The sequence below is a fragment of the Limulus polyphemus genome, unplaced genomic scaffold, assembly GCF_000517525.1.
Source record: "Limulus polyphemus unplaced genomic scaffold, Limulus_polyphemus-2.1.2 Scaffold346, whole genome shotgun sequence".
In the NCBI taxonomy this organism is placed as follows: Eukaryota; Metazoa; Arthropoda; class Merostomata; order Xiphosura; family Limulidae; genus Limulus; species Limulus polyphemus.
The window spans coordinates 231,146-252,084 of record NW_013665956.1 but is presented as its reverse complement, the minus strand read 5'-3'; the positions used below and the strand labels follow the sequence as shown (position 1 = coordinate 252,084).

General features: G+C 33.6%; 2 protein-coding genes across 6 annotated transcripts in view; one reads left to right on the top strand and one right to left on the bottom strand.

Moving 5' to 3' along the window:
• The window catches only part of LOC106457569 (ribosomal protein 63, mitochondrial-like), an 86,908-nt gene extending 71,165 nt beyond the window's left edge, over positions 1-15,743 (top strand). For all 3 annotated transcript variants that reach the window (XM_022383561.1, XM_013917001.2, XM_013917000.2), the window contains exons 3-4: positions 937-1,048; positions 15,535-15,743. In XM_022383561.1, coding sequence (XP_022239269.1) covers positions 937-1,048; positions 15,535-15,678 — 256 coding nt within the window. In that variant the 3' untranslated portion in view covers positions 15,679-15,743. The remainder of the gene's footprint in view (positions 1-936; positions 1,049-15,534) is intronic.
• The window catches only part of LOC106457568 (peptidyl-tRNA hydrolase 2, mitochondrial-like), a 74,670-nt gene continuing 69,472 nt past the window's right edge, over positions 15,742-20,939 (bottom strand). For 2 of the 3 annotated variants that reach the window (XM_022383559.1, XM_022383560.1), the window contains one exon: positions 15,749-15,850. Coding sequence is in view for 1 of the 3 variants with exons in the window: in XM_013916999.2 (XP_013772453.1) it covers positions 15,801-15,850 (50 nt within the window). In the remaining 2 variants the exon portion in view is untranslated. Of the gene's footprint in view, positions 15,851-20,939 lie in introns of all 3 variants that reach the window. The other variant, XM_013916999.2, reaches the window with a different exon arrangement.

Sequence of the window (20,939 nt, the reverse complement as noted above, 5' to 3'; positions counted from 1 at the left end):
TACAGTGCAGTTGACTATTTTTGATAAAAAAAGAGAATTTAATTTTCCCATTCTTGGTCTACCCACACCTAACAGTGTTACTCCATGTATCATATTAAAAAGTATTATTATATCTCAACTAAAGTTTTTTAATAGTCTGTAATAAAAATCATGGATAATGTTCTATTATTAAAAAAAACCTCAAAGATAAGGGCTATAAAGACAGGCAATTAAAGAAATACCTTACTTTATTTTTTAATAAATACAAAAGTATTTTAAAAACTAAATTATTGATTAAGGAAAATATCTTATACAAAATAAATAAAATAAAGAGGACATTAATTACTCTGATTTATAAGTAGTTAATAGCAATTTTTTTAAAATAATGTTATTCAGTATACTGGACACAAAGATTAACAAGTAACTGGGCTTGTCTCAGCATTCCCATGTTATACTTGAATAAATGTTCAAGAGAAAGAGAGTAATAACTTTTAAGGTAGGGTGTATAGTTCTATTTAATATCTTATAGGTCTGTTTAATATCTTTTTTGTAAGGATGGAGGTGAGGAGTTTAATTAGTAGAAATGTTAGGGTGGTTTCATTTCTACTTCAAGAAATTTAAGGGTAACTGCCTTCCCACGTATGGCTATAGACAATGAAAGGTAGTAAAAGCTGAGACATTGTGGGTGTAAGCACTCAGCTTCATACCCTTATTTGATTTTCCATGATGAATTACTAGATTAACAAGGTATTTGGATTTTGTCTGATAGATGGGATATCCCCAACACATTTGGTGTGCATTAACAACATGAAGTGGTTATAAAGGTGATGTTTATGTATGGACTCATGTTTTCAAGTAGATGATAACATCGGAAAGTGTTAAAAAATTTTAACCTCTTTATTGTTTTCACTTTTGTAATATTATGCATGAAGATACAACTGGTGGTTTTTACTGCAGGAAACATAGATACGTTCCACCTGTCACAAGACATAAGAAGCTTCAAATGTGGAAAGATCTAGCAGTGGAAGAGGAAACAATGATGTATTTAAAACACCCCTACTTAACTGAGGTTAGTAGTAAAATTTTTAGCTGCAACTCTATTTACAGTTTTGGACTCAGGAGGTTGAACCCTTCTGGCTGTTGTATTTGACCATGCCCAAGGTCTCATAGATTAATTTACTCTAATCCTTCCTGAAAGAATTTCAATTTGAGGGTAGGCTGGTAGAGATCCTGATGAGTAATAAAACCAAAATGGGTATATGCGCACCTCATGTTTGACATTGCTGGTGCACAAAAATATAGCTAATAAAAAGGGGGGGAAAAAGGTCTCTTAGATTAATATACTCTGATCCTGCCTTCAAGAATTTCAAGTGCTGTGGCTATTGAGGATTCCCTCTTGTTAAGAGTAAGTATATCTGTATGGTACTTTCTAGGGAAAAGCATCATAGAAGTAAAAATTGCTGTAGCCAAAGTTTACAAGAAACATGATATTGTTGTTACAACATTGAGGAAAACAATTTTATATTTCAAAAATATTTCATTTATTACTCTCGCGGTTTTTTCCAGTAAAGTCGTCATCAGGTACAGACTGAAATAGCTTGGAAACAGGTACAAAAATGTTCATCTAAAGAGCTGACAAGTTGAGCAAGAAGCGGAGAGGAGTTTAAATTGAAAATGGTCATTCATAACTTTGTCTGGTTTTGTTTTTAGACTTTATTTATTTCTAAGATTTCCAGGCTATTTAGTTTTTACCTTTTTCACAAACACATAAAATTTTGCATCTTTTTTATTTTCTTGGGACGAAATTTGTGTTTAGTTTTTGTAAGACAGGTTGCAAAAATTGTTTCCATTTTTCCCAATTTCCATATTCTTGAATGTTTATTAACTTTTTTTCTCTAGAAAATAAAAGGAAAACCTAAACAACAATTTTTAGCAACATTCACCCTTGAGTTCTTGAGAAGTGCATCATAAACCCTAGTTCCCCAGAGAAAACATTGTTAGAATAATTCTACTCCCATTATACCTTGAATACCAAGTACATACAAGAAATACAAAAAATTTCATCAGAGAGTTAGGAAATTAACAAACTCTTTTTTTTTTAAAAAAAAAAAGAGGGAACAAATAAATGATTATCACATTTGAACATAATCTTCAATTTTCAAGATACACTTGGCCAAAGGTTCAATAATATAAGCACTATGAGTGTGAATAAATAAAGTTTTATCTAGAAAAGAAATACACACTGTTCAGTTTTTTTCACCTTACAAAATAATAAAGTGTTAACAGAAAGAAGATGTGATATCTTCTTTCCTTAATTTTGTCAGTTTCTTTGTATGGCAACTGAGGGCAGGGTTACTTAGACAACTTCAATGTATGATTACATTAGCAAATATAAACGAATTATTAGCTTTGCTTGGAACCATAGTCAACGTTAAGCTGTGAAGATACTTACCAAAATGTCATGCCATCCACATCAAGAGACTAAATTCATTATGAAAGAAAGGTAAAGCAGTTTCTTGTGTTTTATCTCTGCACCAAACATCATGTATACAGCAACCTTCGACTCCTTCAGAAAAAACAATACATTTTCAAATATTTCATTTTAAGAATAAAAAAATATTCTTTGTGGATATGAAGGAAACACAAAGAGTGTGAATAAGTCAAACTAAACAAAAGAGAAATAGAAATTTCAAACATCTGTTTTTACTTTAAAATAAACATTGTATTAACAAAAACAGAATCAGCTCATAGTATCTACAGCCTTCTTAACCCTTTTGAACAAGGTGTCACTGATATCCTCTGACTTTTTTCCCCTTCTCACAAGGGAAATGCTTAACCAGATTATATGACTTAGCACAAACTTTCTAGGTAGTGTATAGTTTTGGCTTAAAATTTATATAATTTAAATTGATTTTACTGTCATTTTTTATGTTGTTGCCACATGTTTTTTTTTAAAAGCCTTCAAAGTACATCGTTTCATCTTACAATTTTAATTTTTTTATTGTTCATCAGAAAGTTCCATTTTTCATATCCAGTCACTTTCAACTTGATTGATTTTCAATAACAGAGTTCTTCTTAAACTTTATTTTGCTTATTGCAATAGCCATCACTTTTGGCCATAAATTGTAAAATCACCATATAATCTGATATACATTTATTGGTGACCTCAAACCCAACCTTACTTTGGGATGGGCAGAAAAATGATAAAAATTCAGTTAGTTTGGAGCTGTGCAGAAATGTAAGTTTGAACTATTTTTTTTACTTTTTTCTTTGTGAATTACTTTAAATAAATGTTATGAAATGACAAAATATCAAATCTAAAAAAATATATTTTTGTGTACAAAATTGAAAAGTAGTTAAAATTGTTATTTTTATTTAAATTGTGAAATTTTATATGCATTTGAAACCTGAAAGGTGCTATGGTCAGCTTCAATCACATAGGCAACTCTGAAAGAAATAGTGACTTTGCTTGGAACTATGTTCAGGTTTAGGGTCAGAAGACAAGTTTCATTATCAAAGAAAGGGAAAGCAGTGTTTCCTGTGTATTTGTCTGCACCTGTCCAGCTTGCCAGATGTCAGTAAAAAGTAATTAAGAACTTAACTACAGAGGTAGATACACCTACAGTTGCCCTGACAAAGATCAGCTGTCTACACACAGACTACCTGAACTAAAATTTTTGAAATTTACTTGAATAGATACATTAATTTTCTATCTTAGGAAAGCAGTTACAGCCATCATATGTACATACTACTAGCATAAATACATTTCTAATATATTGAAATTCAATATTTTGCTTATTACTGTTTATTGAAGTGAATTTGAGAAATAACTAGGATGAAAATTAAACTACCATTGTAAAGATATTTTATTTCAAATTGTGTAATCTGTGGTCTAAGTCACTGTGTTTGGTGGGTCATATCTGTAGAAAATATTAACAAAGCAGCACACCTAAGAAAAGCTGTGCCTGTAGGTAAATCTTCCAATAAGGATGAAACAAAAATGGTTAAAATCACTAAGGAAAAAGGAAATAGCTTTGACCAAACATACATTAGACAAATGATTAATGTTGACCATTTTTATCTAGGAGTGATTGGAACCACTTTTATATTTTCAGCTTTTATTATGCTGTCAGAGCATTAGTTTGTTGGTTAAGGCAAATGATTCCAAAACTATTATTTTGTGATGTTTAGTTTATTGAACTGTTATTAATGTGCAGTGAAATATTCTGACAGACAATATGGATCAAATTGCATTTCAGCCCACTCTATACCTGTTCATGATACACTTAGTGAAAGAATGATTCTTTTTTTTTGTTTTAGAAATACCCATTACATGAAATTAATTCATTAAATGTCAGTACTTAAGAAATGTTTGACTCCTCTCATAAACTAAAAAAAACTGACTTTGGATGGAATAATCAGGGTTTAAAGTTGTTGCTTTTCTTACAAGCAAGATAAAGTGTGGTTGTCAGTAACATGTCCAACATAGCCCACCCACCCCTCCTCAGTGGAAGTTGGCAAGATTTTGAGAATTCTGATCCTTGATCAGAATTTTTCTACATTACAAGCCAAATATTTTAATGTAATTAGCAATAAATTTGTTTGTTTAAAGTGCAAAGCTACACAATGGGCTACCTGCTTTGTGCCTACCACAGGGATGAAACCTGATTTTTGGTGTTTTAAACCATAAAGCTTATCGCTGAACAACCTGGGGGCAGTTAAAAGTTTTGCGATTAATTTATATTTCAACAGATACCTGATAAGCTGTCTTCTCATCATAATGAACAACCTTCAACACAGTATGTGTATTTTTTGAAATGTAGTAAACCAGTTTTTTGATAATTTTTACCACTATATATGAAAATTTTTATCATTGAGAATATATCTTACACCTATTTTTAAGGTATATAGTTTTTTCATCATAATGAACAACCTTCAACACAGTATGTGTATTCTTTGAAACGTAGTAAACCACTTTGTTGATAATCTTTACTACTATATATGAAAATGTTTAACATTGAGAGTATACCTTACACCTATTTTAAGGTGTATATTAACATTATATCATCAAGCTGGAACTCAGACTTGTAAGCATAGACATCATATTATTTCTTCATCTTGTCACAGGAAGTTAAATGAAGTTAAACAGTGCAGTGTTATCTATGAAATGAATAACTTTAGCTAGCTTATTCCATACTGTATGGTGATGATTGTATTATTTGAACAGAAGAAAAAAGGGAACTATTCTCTTAACTTTCTTCTTCCAAAGGTTTAATACATTTGAGCAAAAGGCACCAACTTTCTCCCTGATGAGAATAAAGTTACATATCTACATCATATGAACTCTTTGACCATTTTTGTTGCTAGTTGTTCAGTGTTTAAGTTTTGTTATAGTATTGGCTTCTAGCCACTTCCTAAAACCTACAGAGTACTGATATGATTGTTCATACTGCTTCTTCTGAAATCCTTTTTTTTTCACAATTTAAATAACAGGTTCAATATCATTCTTACATGATACAATCTGATATACAAAGTTATACCATATCACAGTCACAATATGGTACAACTCAAGCTGCTATAACTTACTATTATTTAAGCAGAAGGATGTGAATTGTCAATGAGAATATGCAAAAGGAATGAATGTGAAATTATCACTGCTGTCAACAAAGACATTCATTCCATTCAGTTAAACCATTCCAATGATAGTGTTGAACAGACTGGACATTATCACTGTTGATTTCCTTAGGAATTTATAATGCTTGTTTTTGTCAATTTGCCAATCCATCAGGCATCATATACAGTGTGGAAGAGATTAACAGTTTACTATTGGAACCAATGAGAGTAGTTTGTTTCTGTGTCTGCATCACGTGATGTCTCAAGTTTAGTACCAATTAGTAGAAAAAAAAATTGTCAAATTGTTAGTAACCTATCAATAAATAATTTTCTTCTTGTCACATCCCTACCTTAAAGTACTAACTGCAACTATGTGGTCTTTTAGCTTTTCTGTTCATTTTTCCTAAAATTCAACCCTAGATGTGATAATTGACCCAATAAGCACTGGAATTTTTGCATTACCCACTCAGTTATTGTGAAACTGTGTGAAGAAAGTTTCAGCTCTAACTCCATGGGTAAAATTATGATAATGTCCACTTACCTATCACTTAAATAACTGCTATCCACTATTATAATGTTGTTTGCAGTCCTAAACAAAATTTCTTGTGTTTTATATACTACACAATTTTTTATGTTGAGCTTTTCCTGTCTTTACACATAATTTTACTAACTTTTGCTCAACAAATGAAAATGATGTTACATACCACATTTGGCATGAGTGTCATACTGACAATACATTCATAATGGTAGGCTTCCTGTTTGTGAATTTATGGGTCTATTGCTGTAATGAAATTTTATATGTTATTACCAGTTCTGTGCTACTACCATGTCCATGAATCAGTAGAACTGGAAGGAATTAGAACTGTTGATATCACTTTCTGCTTCATTTAATTGCCAGTTATTTCTTTTTTTATATCAATATACAGATACTTAACTTTCATACTATAAAATATGATTAACTGATTTATTTTCAAAGTATCTCAACATCACTTGTCATATGACACAGCACTACTTTCTTATTGAAACAGTTTATGCTGATGTATTAAATTCATACCAGTCCCCATAGTACATGACCATAAAACAAGTTTTTAATTTAATCCTAACCATTACAGCATGTCTCATGCTTTCTGTTTCTAAAGGTTAGGGTGGTTCCCTCCCTTAATATCTTACTCCATAAGAAGAAATGTTGGTACTATTGTATGTACTGCCTTAGGTATATGTTGATGTTTTGATATTCAGGTCCACTGATGTCTAGTAGAAAAGCCAAAAATGTGACCCAAAAAATGCATGTTCAGAACTATTAAGCAAGAATAAGTTGAAAACAGACAGTAAGAAAAACAAAAAAACAAGCAAGCACAAGTGCAATTTGAAACACAAAAATTATTTATTTCAGAAACATGGTGTTATGTCACCTTAACTGATGAAGCTTCTTCTTCTTCTGTAGTATCTTGCTGCTGGGGTTGAGGTCAGAGCCAGTGGAAATACCTGACTTAAATATCCTGGTGAAACAAAGTTGGGTGTCCTACAAGTTCACATATTACATACTTCAACTAGAGGGTTGCATACAATTCTAAACTTTTCCAGACCAGCTTGTACAGGTATTGATTATTTGAATAGACAATCCTCCATGAAGTCCAAAGAAAAACATTTTACAAACTAACTTGAGAACAAAGGCAGCACTATGTAACTTTACTTGTACAAAAAGGATTAGCACATACATACAATCTTGAGACATCTAGTCAACACCAGTGTTATTAACTACATGGCAATGTAGAAAAAAATTTACATAATGTACCTAAGTGAAGTCATCACAAACCCCACTTATTCCAGAAGTGCCTCACCCCAACTTTAAAATTAACATTAATGGCCAAATTAGAAAATTGATAACAGATTGTAAAATGTGGTGGTCATTTTCCAAAAAGGATACAATGTCACGGCCCCAAGCATAAACACAAAAGATTGATACTTACATCAGTCAGTTAATGAAAGATTTAATGTATTTTAATCAATATTAAATTATAAAGAGCTATCAGCACTGGTCAGTTACATTACAAAATGAAAGCACAAAGTTAAAAACTCCATACAAATTAAATTGATATAAAACAATTTTAAAAATTACCAATCAAAATTCAAAATACTAAATAAGATTGGACAAAAAATTTGTTAGGAATTAATTACATTACAAAATAAAATACAAATAATCACATTAATTAAAACACTGCTCAAAGTAAGTTGAAGGGTTGGGCAAAAGTTACTTTATACTTGGTATTATATGGTGGGGACTAAAAATATTAGTGATACAACCTGAGATCAATTTAATTATTGTTTGTTTCAGAGTAACAGGTGGAAATTAAATAATTTTATAGTCACTTTTGCACTACCTTATATGTACAACTACTCATCCTACAACAGACTCTGGCTGATCCTATGTCTGTGTGTCTTTTCAGTTTGTGGTGGTCATTTATCTACATCCATTGGCTACCCTTGCAGTCTCATAACATTAACAGCTTATAAGGCAGATACCTGGGAAATGCAGTCCTGTGATGCTACTTCATGTTGGCAATGTATTGGGCTGCAGGCTTTAGGGTTGTTCACTGTGATCATCTCATGAGTACCATATATTGTCAGGCAATACACAAGATTGTGGTTCCATGACCAAATCACAATTGCAAGCTCCAAATGAATCCAGCTAATGATAGACAGAAGTTCAGTCATCAGTTTATGTTAAACATCACAACCATTCAAAACATGGTCCAACCCTTTCTTAGAACCATATGTAGCTTGTGTACAGTGGCTTATACACTCTTCACATGTTTGTTCCAAGCACTAGTGAATGAACAGTTCATTTAGGTTCTTGTGGAACATCAAATCCCATCACCAAACATGCTTGCCTTTTAAGTCATAAGGGAATTATAATGTTACGGTCAATTCCACCTTTCAGTTAGAGTACTCTAAGAGTTACGGTGGGTAATGTTGACTAGGTGTCTATCCTCTAGTCTATCACTTCTAAATTAGGAACGGATAGTGCAGAAAGCCCTTGAATAGCCTTGCGTGAAATAAAAAAACTTATTGAACAACATGTGTGAAGCTACCTTGATCATGCTAGACCTTGGCAACATCCAATAATCAATGAGTTCAGTCATCTCATGAACACACGAAGCCTTCCATTACTGTCAGGTTGTCATAAAAACAGGACCTGTGTTCAACGGGTAAGGGGTAGTAAACTGCAAAAAGACATGTTTCACCAGGAACTGAAATGAGGACAACTGCTTTACTGGTTTCTAACCTTGAAGGTTTCATAACATATATACTTACAACTCCAACCTGCTTTTTGATGAAAGTTAAATTTTATCTGAATAAACAAATAAATCCAGGATTATATTCATTTAGTATATACAAAAATTTATTGTAGTTAACATAAAATTTACATATACTAACTATTTTGTTCAAAAATATTCAAGAATACAAAAAATAGTTTGGTATGTACCAACCAAACTTATTTCTGAATGAAAACTACTTAAAAACACAAAGTTTTCTGTCATTTGGAATGAACAAGTGGTCTTATTATGCTTTTACCATTAAAGACTATGTCCTACAAATATGTTAGTTACCAGTGGTATTTATTCACCAACATTAAAGAAAATAATAGGTCTACCATATTTTTCAGGAGATGTGATGCAACTTCTCTAGTAACTGTGTTGTTAAGTAAAAAAATAACATACTTTTAAATATCTCAGTTTGAGACCAAGCCTGAAATATCTTCCCCGCATTAAGAATACACACAAACCACACTTTTATCTCAATACAGTAAGAACAATTTTATACCAGATGTATCCCAACTTAATATATCAAGCTAAAATGCTGAATCTGCCTAAATTGTATTCTTATGTATATTATATTTTTGTGAATAATTTGTTGTAATAACATCACTGCTGAATGGCTCCAATATTTCTGTAGCAACTTCCTAGCACTGGTTGCTAAATCCATGTGCTTTTTGAAAAGCGTACTATGGTAAAACCTGCAGGTGCCACCCATTGAAATAGGATTACCCCAACTCAAGCTATGTCACTAAAATGAAGTCATCACAGATGAAAATAAGCAAAAAGTATAACATCCCTCTAGATCACATTTCATGCCATGAACAACAAAATATGTGTATAGACTAAAAATAACTTGCAGGTAAATCTAGCAAAATGATACATATTTTGCTTGATTCATACAGACTGTGTTTATTTTCAATGCTTTGTTAGAATACTTCATGAAGACTGGTATATACCAACCATACTATCAGGTGCAATCTTACATAGAGGCAAAATATTGCATGTTTGGTCAAGAAGTTTCTGTAGGCAAAAATCCATCAACATATGCCAAAAAATGTATCCCGAGTGCTTGGAAAGCAAGCATAGCAAAATCCTTTCAGCTAATTTTTCAAAACCTCCAGTTTTTTTAACATTTTAATCTGACTCTAACTTCCCTAGATATTTCAACTAACATTATCAGATATTCTAGTTTTGTACCTAGCAAATTTCATGCAGTTTATTTTAAAGTAACATTGTTTTGACTTAACTACATAACATGAGTAATTATTGCAAAATATCAGACCATCACTTTGCTACTAAATATTGCTCAATAGCCCTTGAATAGCTTTGCAAGAAATTTAACACATGGGCAAACCATCCCTTAGATTTCGTATTTGCAACTTTCATTCGTATAGAAAGTATATGATACTTAAAGTACATATTGTAAGAAAGTTGTAGAAGAAATGTATTTTTCAAGAACTATTCCAAAACATTAGTAAGGGAAGTAAATTTTATACATTTTTTTCAGGTGCACAAGAACTCTGTAGAGCTTTGGGGACCACTAGCTGCATAACAGGTTTGTTACCATGTCTTGTTGGTTCATAACGATGATACAAAATGTCATTTTGCACTTGCATACAAGTGTCAGATATTGGATCTGTCAATACCACGCAAATATTTGATGGCTGCATGCTATCTTTCTGCACAGCAAATAGTGCCTAAGCTATGTCTGGGTTCTGTTGCTCTTCCCAAGTTCCTGACTGGTCATTCATGGTGCCCATTAAATACAGAATTGTCACTGCTTAAAAGGTTTATCATAGGAGCTGCAATGCTTTAACTGCAGCTTGGTGTCTAGAGTCTGATTATTCAGTGAACAGACATGTTCTCATTGGTTGGCAAGATAATCTATTGGCATATGTATGCTGCTGACCCAGGTGGTGGTGTACAACAAAGTTGTAGTACTTCAGCATTGTTATCCAATGTAAAATCATACCTTCGAGTCGAAGATCATTATCCATTTCAGTGATGCGATGTTCTCTCCTTCCCATTCAAGAAGTGAGGGTACCGTTTGACAAACTACAACTCCAAACAGTATTAGTGCCCAGTATGAAATTCAAGTATGCACTCACATGCTCTGTAATATTTACTTGTAATAAAACTGTGCCACCTGTATCCAGAATGAATGGAAAATCTCCAGAAGAATAAACCAACATGTGCTCCAACTAAGGTACGCTTCAAGTACCGAGTGCAACCTCACATGCTCATTTCCTAAGAAAGTGCACATTAAGCTTAGCACAAACAATGGTGTGGCTGTTGTTTAGAAATTGGCCAAAAATTATTGATAATATGATACAAAAACCAAGGAGGCTGCAGACTTACTGTTTCTTATATGGTAGAGATCAATCCATGATTGCTGCAATCTTCCTAAGATCAGTAGACACTTCATCTCTATCTGCTTTGTGGCTGAGAAGCTGCACTTTTGCACAAATAGTGCATGCTTACTCACAACTTGAATTGTGCAACTAAAAACAAATATATTAGTCTCATAGACAGGCATCTTTCCTAATGCAGTCTTTTAAGTGTAAGCTCCATTATCCTATCAAAAGTGGCATGAAATTCACAGGCTTTTTTGATCGCCAAAAGCAGTCAGCCTTCCAGCTAGACTTGCTAATGTGCAGAAGTCACAACTAGTGTTTCCAATGCATCCAAGTATCTATGCATGATAAAATAAATGCATTGACTTGCATTACCATGTTTGCCATCTGAATAAACTTGTTCCTTCCTTATTTTCTTGTTTTTGACAATCACCACTAGAGATGACTATGCACTCTACAAAGGTATTATTATTATTCCATATTTAATTATCTACTCTGTCAAAACTAATATCCCTAGTGCTCCAAGGAAGCCTGCACAGTAGTTCTTTTATTAGATGCATGTCACTTGTGTATGTGATAATGTATGACCATCTGTTCCAATTAACATATTAATATATCACCACCACATCTAGTCACCAGTTTTGAACTTTTCTTCCTTCAACTACTGTTTTGTAGTCCTACCACTTTCCCCATATGCTGCCACAAGAGTTCATGCACAATATAGTCATTCTACATATTTTTTGTGGACACAAGTATTTCTGTAATGGGTGGAGAGTCATACATCAGATCTGTGAGGTGCTGTACTTTTTGTACAAACATCGAAGGATTTAAACAGTCAGCTGTTGCTCAGTATGCTATTATGACATGTGGTAGATGCTTATCCCAATCAGTGTGGTCAGGGTTAACGAATGTAAAAAAGCATATGCTTAATAGTCTGCATTGTCCTTTCAGCCAAACCATTAGACTGAGAATGATATATTGAACTCAGTTTCATTATTGCATACAACAGGTTGCTGAAGATAGCTTCTCTAGACACACCAAACCATGAAATACATTGTTTTGTCAAAATATGTGAACAGCAGGGCTAACATGTCGGCCAGTGGAAATAAGCTTCAGTCCATCTGCTCAAGTAATCAGTAACAACTACCTTTTACAGTATTGGGCACACACCCAGTTATATCCAAAGGAATTCTCTGCAGAGGGATATCTACCACTTGTCATTTCCATGGCCAGTTTTTCCTCTGGGTAGCATACTGAGTAGTGTCTATAGCATTGCTTAATATTTTTATGTGAATGCTGCCAAAAAAAAAAACACTTCTACACATTGGCAACAGTTTGTGAAACTCCCTAGCAACCCCATTCTCAGGTTCTCTACTTTGGTTTTAAATGTGTTACCAAAGGCAAAAACATCATTCACATAGATGAGACATCTCTCTCACTGCAGTCCTTTTGGTGAATTCCATCAACCACTCAATGAGTTGTAGGGGCATTACACACAGATTGACTGGCAAGATGTATAATTTATACAGGCTTTGGTCTACTTCCATTGTCAGTTTTACCTGCCACTATCAAGAAGTTGTGTCGAGTGTATAGAACCAATGAGCACCTTCCAATACATCTAGACGTTCATCTATGATTTATAAAGTTCATTACCAAATTCACCTGTTTGAAGACCACAACAAATCTTGGTATTCTTTCCTCCCTTTTCAACAACTGCCACTGGAGACAACCATGCACTTTCCAAATATTTTATTACTATATCCTTCTACATCCACTGAATATCAGTGCTGGCCATATCCCTTGTGCTCCAAGGAAGCTTACATGATGTTGGTTGTATCAAATGCACACCACCTTTATTTTGTGTGATGATGTGTAACACCATTGGTCTCATGATCACATCAAACTTTTGAGCATTCAGTAAGTTCATGACTAAGTTTTATGTTTAGATTGTTTGGACAGTCCTCAAGCAGACTTAAGTGTACTGGAAGCTGTGGATTTATTTTCTGAAAATGGAACAGTGGCTGTGACACCAGTAGTACAGCTAGTCTGCATTACTTCTGCCTTTGTTACCATTCCAACTGGAAGCTGAATAACCAAATGTTCTAGTTACACTGGTACAACACCCATGTATAGACAGATCAGTGTTCAAGCTCGTGGAACCTGCCTTCCATACAGAAAACAGTGTGCTTCATGCATTTGAATTATGCCAACGGTACAAGGAGACAATGTAGACTGTGTCTGTAGTACACCGTAGAATACTGCTTTCACATTACAGTAAACTACACAGTCCATTTTACTACAGCATTGGATAGTTTTGTTACAGAACAACAGTTCAACTATTGCACAAGCAAAACTGTCTGAGTACACAATAGGTCCATCCCTAAAAATACAAGTGCCTGAACCCAGATCTGGGATAATGATCTTAACTCAACATGTTTTGAAGAAAGTTGGCTACGTGACTCTCCACTCATGTTTAGCTTGTCGCCAATTGCCAGAATAAAGTTTATGCTAAATAATTGAATTGGTGGCTTAGCATAGAGCACTTGATACACAGCAAGATTGAATAAAGTTCTGATTACTCCTGCATCCACCAAGAACACAACCTCATTGAGTATCATTATTAGCACATACCATGTAACACAAAGTTTATGGTTCTCTGGACCAGTCACTGAGACTTTAGACACAAGCTCGCCACTGCACTCACCCTGTACTAGTTTAAGCCCTTCCTGCATCTGTTAAGCATTGACTTGAATAATGCATGCATCCAATGGTTCTGTATAACAAATAGGATATTAAAATTCCTGAAACTTGTAGAAGACGTGCCACTGTTAAAGCATGTGCTTCTTCCTTCATGCCCATGGAACTTTTGGATGTATAACTCCAGTTGCAGTGTAGTAATGGTGCCTGTTACACCATGCTGCAATGGAATGAAAAGTCAATTTGTCTTTGGTACTTGCCTTTACAGGCTCTGGAGACTGTTTCACAGCAGGGTTTGCAGATGCTTGGATTCTTTTTTTTTTCCTCCAGTGTGTAGTTTGATATCATCACTTGAAACCATGTCATCACAGACAATGCCTCACTAAGAGTTGAGATGTCCCTCAGTCCCATGTGATACCACATGGGTTTGCCTGCTAACTCATCAATAAGCCTGTTGAGGAACACCTTATCATAATATTAAGGAAACATAGCAGGAAATGACTGTATGTAATAATCTGTATAAAAGGCCAATTTCTCTTAGGTTCCTTGCTTCAAGCTTTTAACCAGACCCTATAGATTGCTCAATTCCCCACATGATCTAACCTGCAGCACAACTCATTACTGTGTGTCTGTCATTGAGTAGCACCTTGTACAAATATTAGGGCATTTAATATTCAAGCACCTAAACTCAGAATTAGGAATTATATCACATGTCCTTGGGTCTATTCATTCCAAGCAACATCTTGCTTGAAGGGTTTCATGAAACAAAAGGTCCAAATGCTTTAATGTCACATCCCATAATGCCCTAAATTGATGAAAGTAGTCTTGAATCTAAAGGTCTGGTGATATACAAGTCCTCAAGAATGTGATGTCCTTGAGTTGAGGTCATAGTGGGAGTCATGTGGTTAAGCACACTATTCTTCTCAATGTGATGTCAATATGTTTGCTGGACTCTGGATCATGTCTCTTGCTCTGCCTGACAGCATTGCAGTGAAATGCACTGTACTTGTTTCAATTTTAATAATATGTAGGTTCTGCTAAGAAAGAATTTTGTATTCTTTAAGCCCAGAGCAAAGAAATTTAACATAGACGTAAACCTAACAGAACACTAAGATCACTATTCGTACAGACATCAAAATGAGAAACAATGGAATATTATCTGCCAGATCTTGTTTGTTTTCAGGTAAATATTATACTAGAACACAAACATATAAATTAAGATCTATGGGCACAGACAAGTTTTGCAAAGCTAGAAAAATTTAAGTCTACATACACTCAATGGATTGGAGATCAACTCTGTGGCCACCAATGGCACATCAGAACATAAAGAAACAGATTGCCGAGGAAGTTGGTGTCCATTATTAACCCATCAAAATATTAAGTTTCATACTTTTATTTAGACAAGAGTTGAACTATACAATTATTTCTTAATCACTTCCTATTAAACATTTTACATACACTACATATTTAGTTTTTTTAACTGGAACCAGTATATACAAAATACTAATGAATTATTTGGTTCTACAATACTCTATAAATTTGTAATGATTTCAACACTTTATTTTCTGTAGGCCCAAGAATGGAATCATGCCAAAGCTTTAGGTAAACACGATGCTAGAAGAGTTGAGGTAATGAAGAACCGAAAGAAAGAACTTCATCATACTACTATGGAGGAACACTTGCTGCGTTTAAATGTCTCTAGAACATGGGAGTGAAATATGTACTGTATATAGAATGGATGTTATTTATAAATAAATGTCCACAATTCATTAGAAAAGTTCACACTGAAAGATAAGTTGTCTTTATTATGAATTTCATTGTTTTTATGGAATTAACATTATAAAAGTTTTAAGTGTCCAGTAATCTTGTCCACCAGCTCCTCAGGACCTGCAAATGTAGAAAAATGAAATATATAAATACTCAAAGCTGACCAGACTTCTTTTTTCTTCTTTGGATGTACATAAAACTTTTGTAATATATGTTTCTAGAACAGAACAGGTACGATGAAAGGATCTGTTTCTGTTTTTCAGTATGGTAATGCCAACACCCAGTTCTTTTGAATGGGAACTGCTAAACAAGCTTGAATTGTTTTCATATCCAGTCAGGTTTCAAGAACTCATTTTTAGTAGTAAGCTTAGCTGGTCAACACTTATTAACATCAATTTATATCATTGCCAGATTTATATAAGATGGCTAGCAAACATTTTGCTCTCAAATTATAGTAACAACTTGAATTCCTAATGACCTTGGCTGATGGCGCTTAGATACAATAACTGAAAGGCATTTGTGCATTGCAACCCCCCCCCCACCTTTCTGTAAAGTTATATATATATATATACCAATATTTACTAAGTTTTTTAGTAAACATTGCAAATGTGTTGTGCACAAAAACGTCAGAATTTTTAATAAAGATTTGTCTGTGAATTTACAGCCTGATTTAGGCTCTGAGTGCAAGGTAATTTTGATTTTAAAATATTCTTTAATTTACATAACCTTTAGAACCTCCTAACCGTATATTTCATTTCTCATAATCTGTAGTAAAACATGAAATAAAATTAAAAGTACAATTTCTTTTTAAAGAATGGCTACAAATTGTAACACAGTTATTTATCTTAAACAGCCTCAGGCTATAAACAATTTAAATCTTTTTTTAAATTTTATTGGTCTTTGAACCATGTCTAATTTGAGTAACAATGTAATAAATCACTTGGTGAGAGCTCACTGCAAGCTACAGTAAACAAAGTATTGAATTTCATCATGGAAGAGAGCTTGTATGCATTCCTCCTGGAGAAATTTCTTTAAGTTTCTTATTTTTACATTACAGTTACTTTTATAACAATAAATAAAAAATATACATAGAAAAATTGAATATGTGTGGCTAGACACTACCCCTTACCCACCCCCAATAGGTATGTCAGAATGTGACTGAAAGTGTGTGGTATGTGGGTCTCACTTTCTTTTTTATATCTTAGTAAAGCAAGAAACTTGGAGGCTATAAGTTTACACTATGGCTTAATAATAGCTATAGTGTGTAAAAAACATATATGGGTAGAAAGAAAATCTAAAATGGGAAATTCAAAGTGAAAAACTATCAAGTAACATAGAAAAGTAAAGAATGAGAGTTTATTTATATATTTTCTTTTTCAGATTAAGAAATTAAAACATATATAATATTAAAATTTGAAATATAAACTGTTTTGATACCAAGCTTATCGACTTACGTTGATAGTGCACATTGATCCCCCTTCCATACACGTAGAAAGAATATACTGCTGCTTTTTTGTTTAAAGAGTGATGTTAGTATTCATCTCAACCACTCAGAAGTAATTTAAAAAGTTTTTGTCATGTTGCACGTATAGTAGTTCAGTTTGAATGTAAGGATCAGTATTATGGATAAAATGTCTGAATTTAACAATAAAAGTTGTATTTTGGGGGTTTCAAGAACCATTACATCTCATGAGAATTTTGGTTTGTCACCATTGAGCAAGAAAGAAGACACATTTTGAAATTAATATTACTATTCATTTATGTCAAAGATATATATAGAACATTTACTTAAATCCTAGAAATAATTTGAAGTTTCATAACAAAATATAATTATTTTTTAATCTCAGTGCTCTTTACAGTTTCATTGCTCTAGGCATTATTGAAAAAGTTTAACTCAAAATTAAAAGAAAATACTTAGTTCATTACACTCAAGCAATCTGAAACTGACTTGAAGACAAAAAATTTGTATTTTTAGCTACAAAGCATAGCATGAAAAAGGAAACAAATTCAGATATAATGACAATGCTTGGCCTTTTTTGAAATTTAAATAAGCACGTGCTAGTCATTACATGTAAGCAAAAAAAAGGAATTCAAGTGGTGATTTAGGCCTGTCACAATTGAAATAACTGTTAATTTCCCTCTTCCATAACTAGTTCATTTGCAGTGCAGATACTTATAACTACAACTTCTTTCTTCCTTTCACTCTGTGGTAAATTGTGGTCATGGCAAACCAATTTACAATATCATGTAGGATTTACAATTAAAAGGAGGAAGCTGTGGTTCAAGTGAGGATTTGATATGAGCAAAGACTATCAGAACCACTTTCTTAAAGTTTTTGCTGGCAAGTGAGAGCTATGTCTGTATTCTCACTTCATCCTTAGGATCATGAGGTTGCTTGGCAATCCTGGGCATCCCAGAGATCCTAACAAGATCTCTACTGGTGTGGAGCATAGGGCAACAGATAAGATTCTTTGTGAGGTTGAGTAGCCTGAACATCCCAAGCTTTACTGTGGTGGTCTCAGTGGGCAATCACTGACAAATTCATGCATCACAGGATCTGGATGGCTACCACTGATCAAGAAGATTGACAAAACACATGCTGGACAAAGTGTAACACCTGGAATCTTGCTACGATTCAATGGAATTTGAAATTAATCAAGAACAAGCTTGAGTCAGAAGGCATACTGACAACACTCAAAAACTATTTGATGACCAAGGACAATGTGGAATATAATGACAAAATGTTTAACAACACATTACATCCATGCATAAAGGCATCTTTTGAACTTCTAGTTCATACTTCAACAGAGTAGCTGGCAGCACGTAGCCATCTGAACTACTATTTCACTATGGAGGTGATGTAAAGCAAGTAAACTAACCAATGTCTAAAGGGATGGCTAAGGATGATTTGGTCTATTTCCTCAAGTGTTTCAGGGAAATTGTTTCATGGAATGAATGAACTCAGGAACAAGCAGTGCAATGGTTGATTCTAGTCAATCCCATGCTTGACACTATGGAGCTCTTGGATACAGTTTTCAATGAGTTGTGCCACATATTGGATTTTGTGGAGAAGAGAGCAATCCATATGGCCAAGTTTATAGATTGAAAATGAGGACCCCATTAAAACTTACTGTTTACACATATAACTTCAAATATTACTGCCACTTCTTGTATGCTAGAGAGTTCACCAAGTGGACCATGCATCACTGAAATGGCTAATGAACTTCAAATATCTAAAAAGTACTATTGCACATTGAATAATAATGCTGAAAAAGAGTTCAACTTCATTGTACAACACCATTTGGCTCAGCAGCACAGAAATTTGGTGTATTATCTAACCAATCTGTAAGATCTTGTCTGTTAATTGAATGTTCGAATCCTGGGAACAATGCACCAGTGAAAGCCATTGCAGCAGCAGTGATGACAACTATACAAATAGTGACAAATGTGCATCTGGATAGACACCACAAATTATTATTCAGGATTTTCCAGAGAAGCAATTTAAGGATGCAGCAAGGTAAAGAGCAACCATTACATTCCTACTATCTAGCACTTATAGATAATTACCTTTTCAGGATAGTACGTTGAAACATCACAGACTGGCTTTCATAGGTAGCCCAACTGTGATGAAGCTAGTAAACCTCAGAGTTCTAAAGCAGGAAATACTTCTGACTTTGTATTAATACAAAGACTGGTAGGCTCCAGCAAGCGACATACACTGTTGTAAATGTGCAAAACCAGTTTTGCTGACCATATTTGTATAAAGACAAGGTGATGGTGGAGATACTGTACCATGAGCACTGTCCATAGGAAACACCAACTGCATCAGAGAAGACTGTAACAGAGATATAGCTGGTTCTCTTCCCAATACAAGGAGAGGTAATTGGTATGTGCTGGTTGTTTATCAATTACTTCTCAGAATGGGCTGAAGATTATCCTTTTGTTAACACATTATCACAGTTTGTCATAGGTGTGTTGGCTGAACAATGAACTCATCCTTTGGACAGATCTAAATGGATCAAAGACTTAACTTCAATAGCTAGTTGTACCAACTGTGAGACGTGGTGAAAACACAAACTCCACCATATCAACTTCAGTCTGATGGTTTGGCTGAATGGATGGTACAAACTCACAAACATATGCTAGCTAAATTTATTATCATGACCAAACTGATTGGTATGAGCAACTCCACTCCAAATCTCCCGATGTTTGGATGAGAAATATGGTTTCCAGTGTATATAGTATATGGCCTTTCACAGGAATATATGGAATGGATTTATTCTGCAATATTTGATACACATGAATTTGTGGATTCACCTGCCCAGAGGGACAATTTTAGATATACTGCAGATAAAGATACATTTCCATTAAAATTCTGCAGACATAGATAGATCACATACCTCCCAGTCAAGGCAGTAAGTGTCAATGCAAATAAGAAGAAATATAGTGAATCACGATTATTACAGATGATCCAAAGTGCTGTGTACTTGACCCACTGACAGAAGCTAAATTATCATTCTATGAATCAGTGGCTAAATTACTCTTTCTATACCTTTTAAATTAGTATGTTCACAAAATTTGGCACATTAGCAGTAAACATTACAATGCTTTCATATGCAAAATATCAAATTTTTTGATTAAGTCTTAAGCAATGTTTTTCACTTGTCTTTTTCTTTTCATTTCGCATGTTGCCTATCTATCATGCAAAGTAATATTCACTTTAAGATTAAAAATACTTTTATGCATCAGAAAATTTTGAAATTTCACAGGCAAAATCGTTATAATGTCCAGATAGTTATCAAACGTTTCTTAAGAAAAAACTTTATATTTTTATGTTATTTTCAGTAATTAATCTCTGTATAGGTTTGGGAAATTTTACCATTCTCGTAACCACCATAAAAATTAGGAAATAAATATAAATTATGCCTCTTTCATTCTAGAATAAACACAGATTATAAAACGAAAACATGAATGTTTAGACTAAATTCTTAAATCTCATAACATTATACATATTATATATTTATTATTTTTATCATATTGACCTTTCAGCCATGCCTGGCTAACAACACAGAAGTTACAATGATGCGGCTCATGTGAACTCATGTTATTTTATCAAATAACATAAAACTGACCTTTGGTCTGTACAAAGTAACTTGTCTTGGCTGTGTTTTAGTAGACTATTATTTTGTAAAATGCAGTCACATTTCAA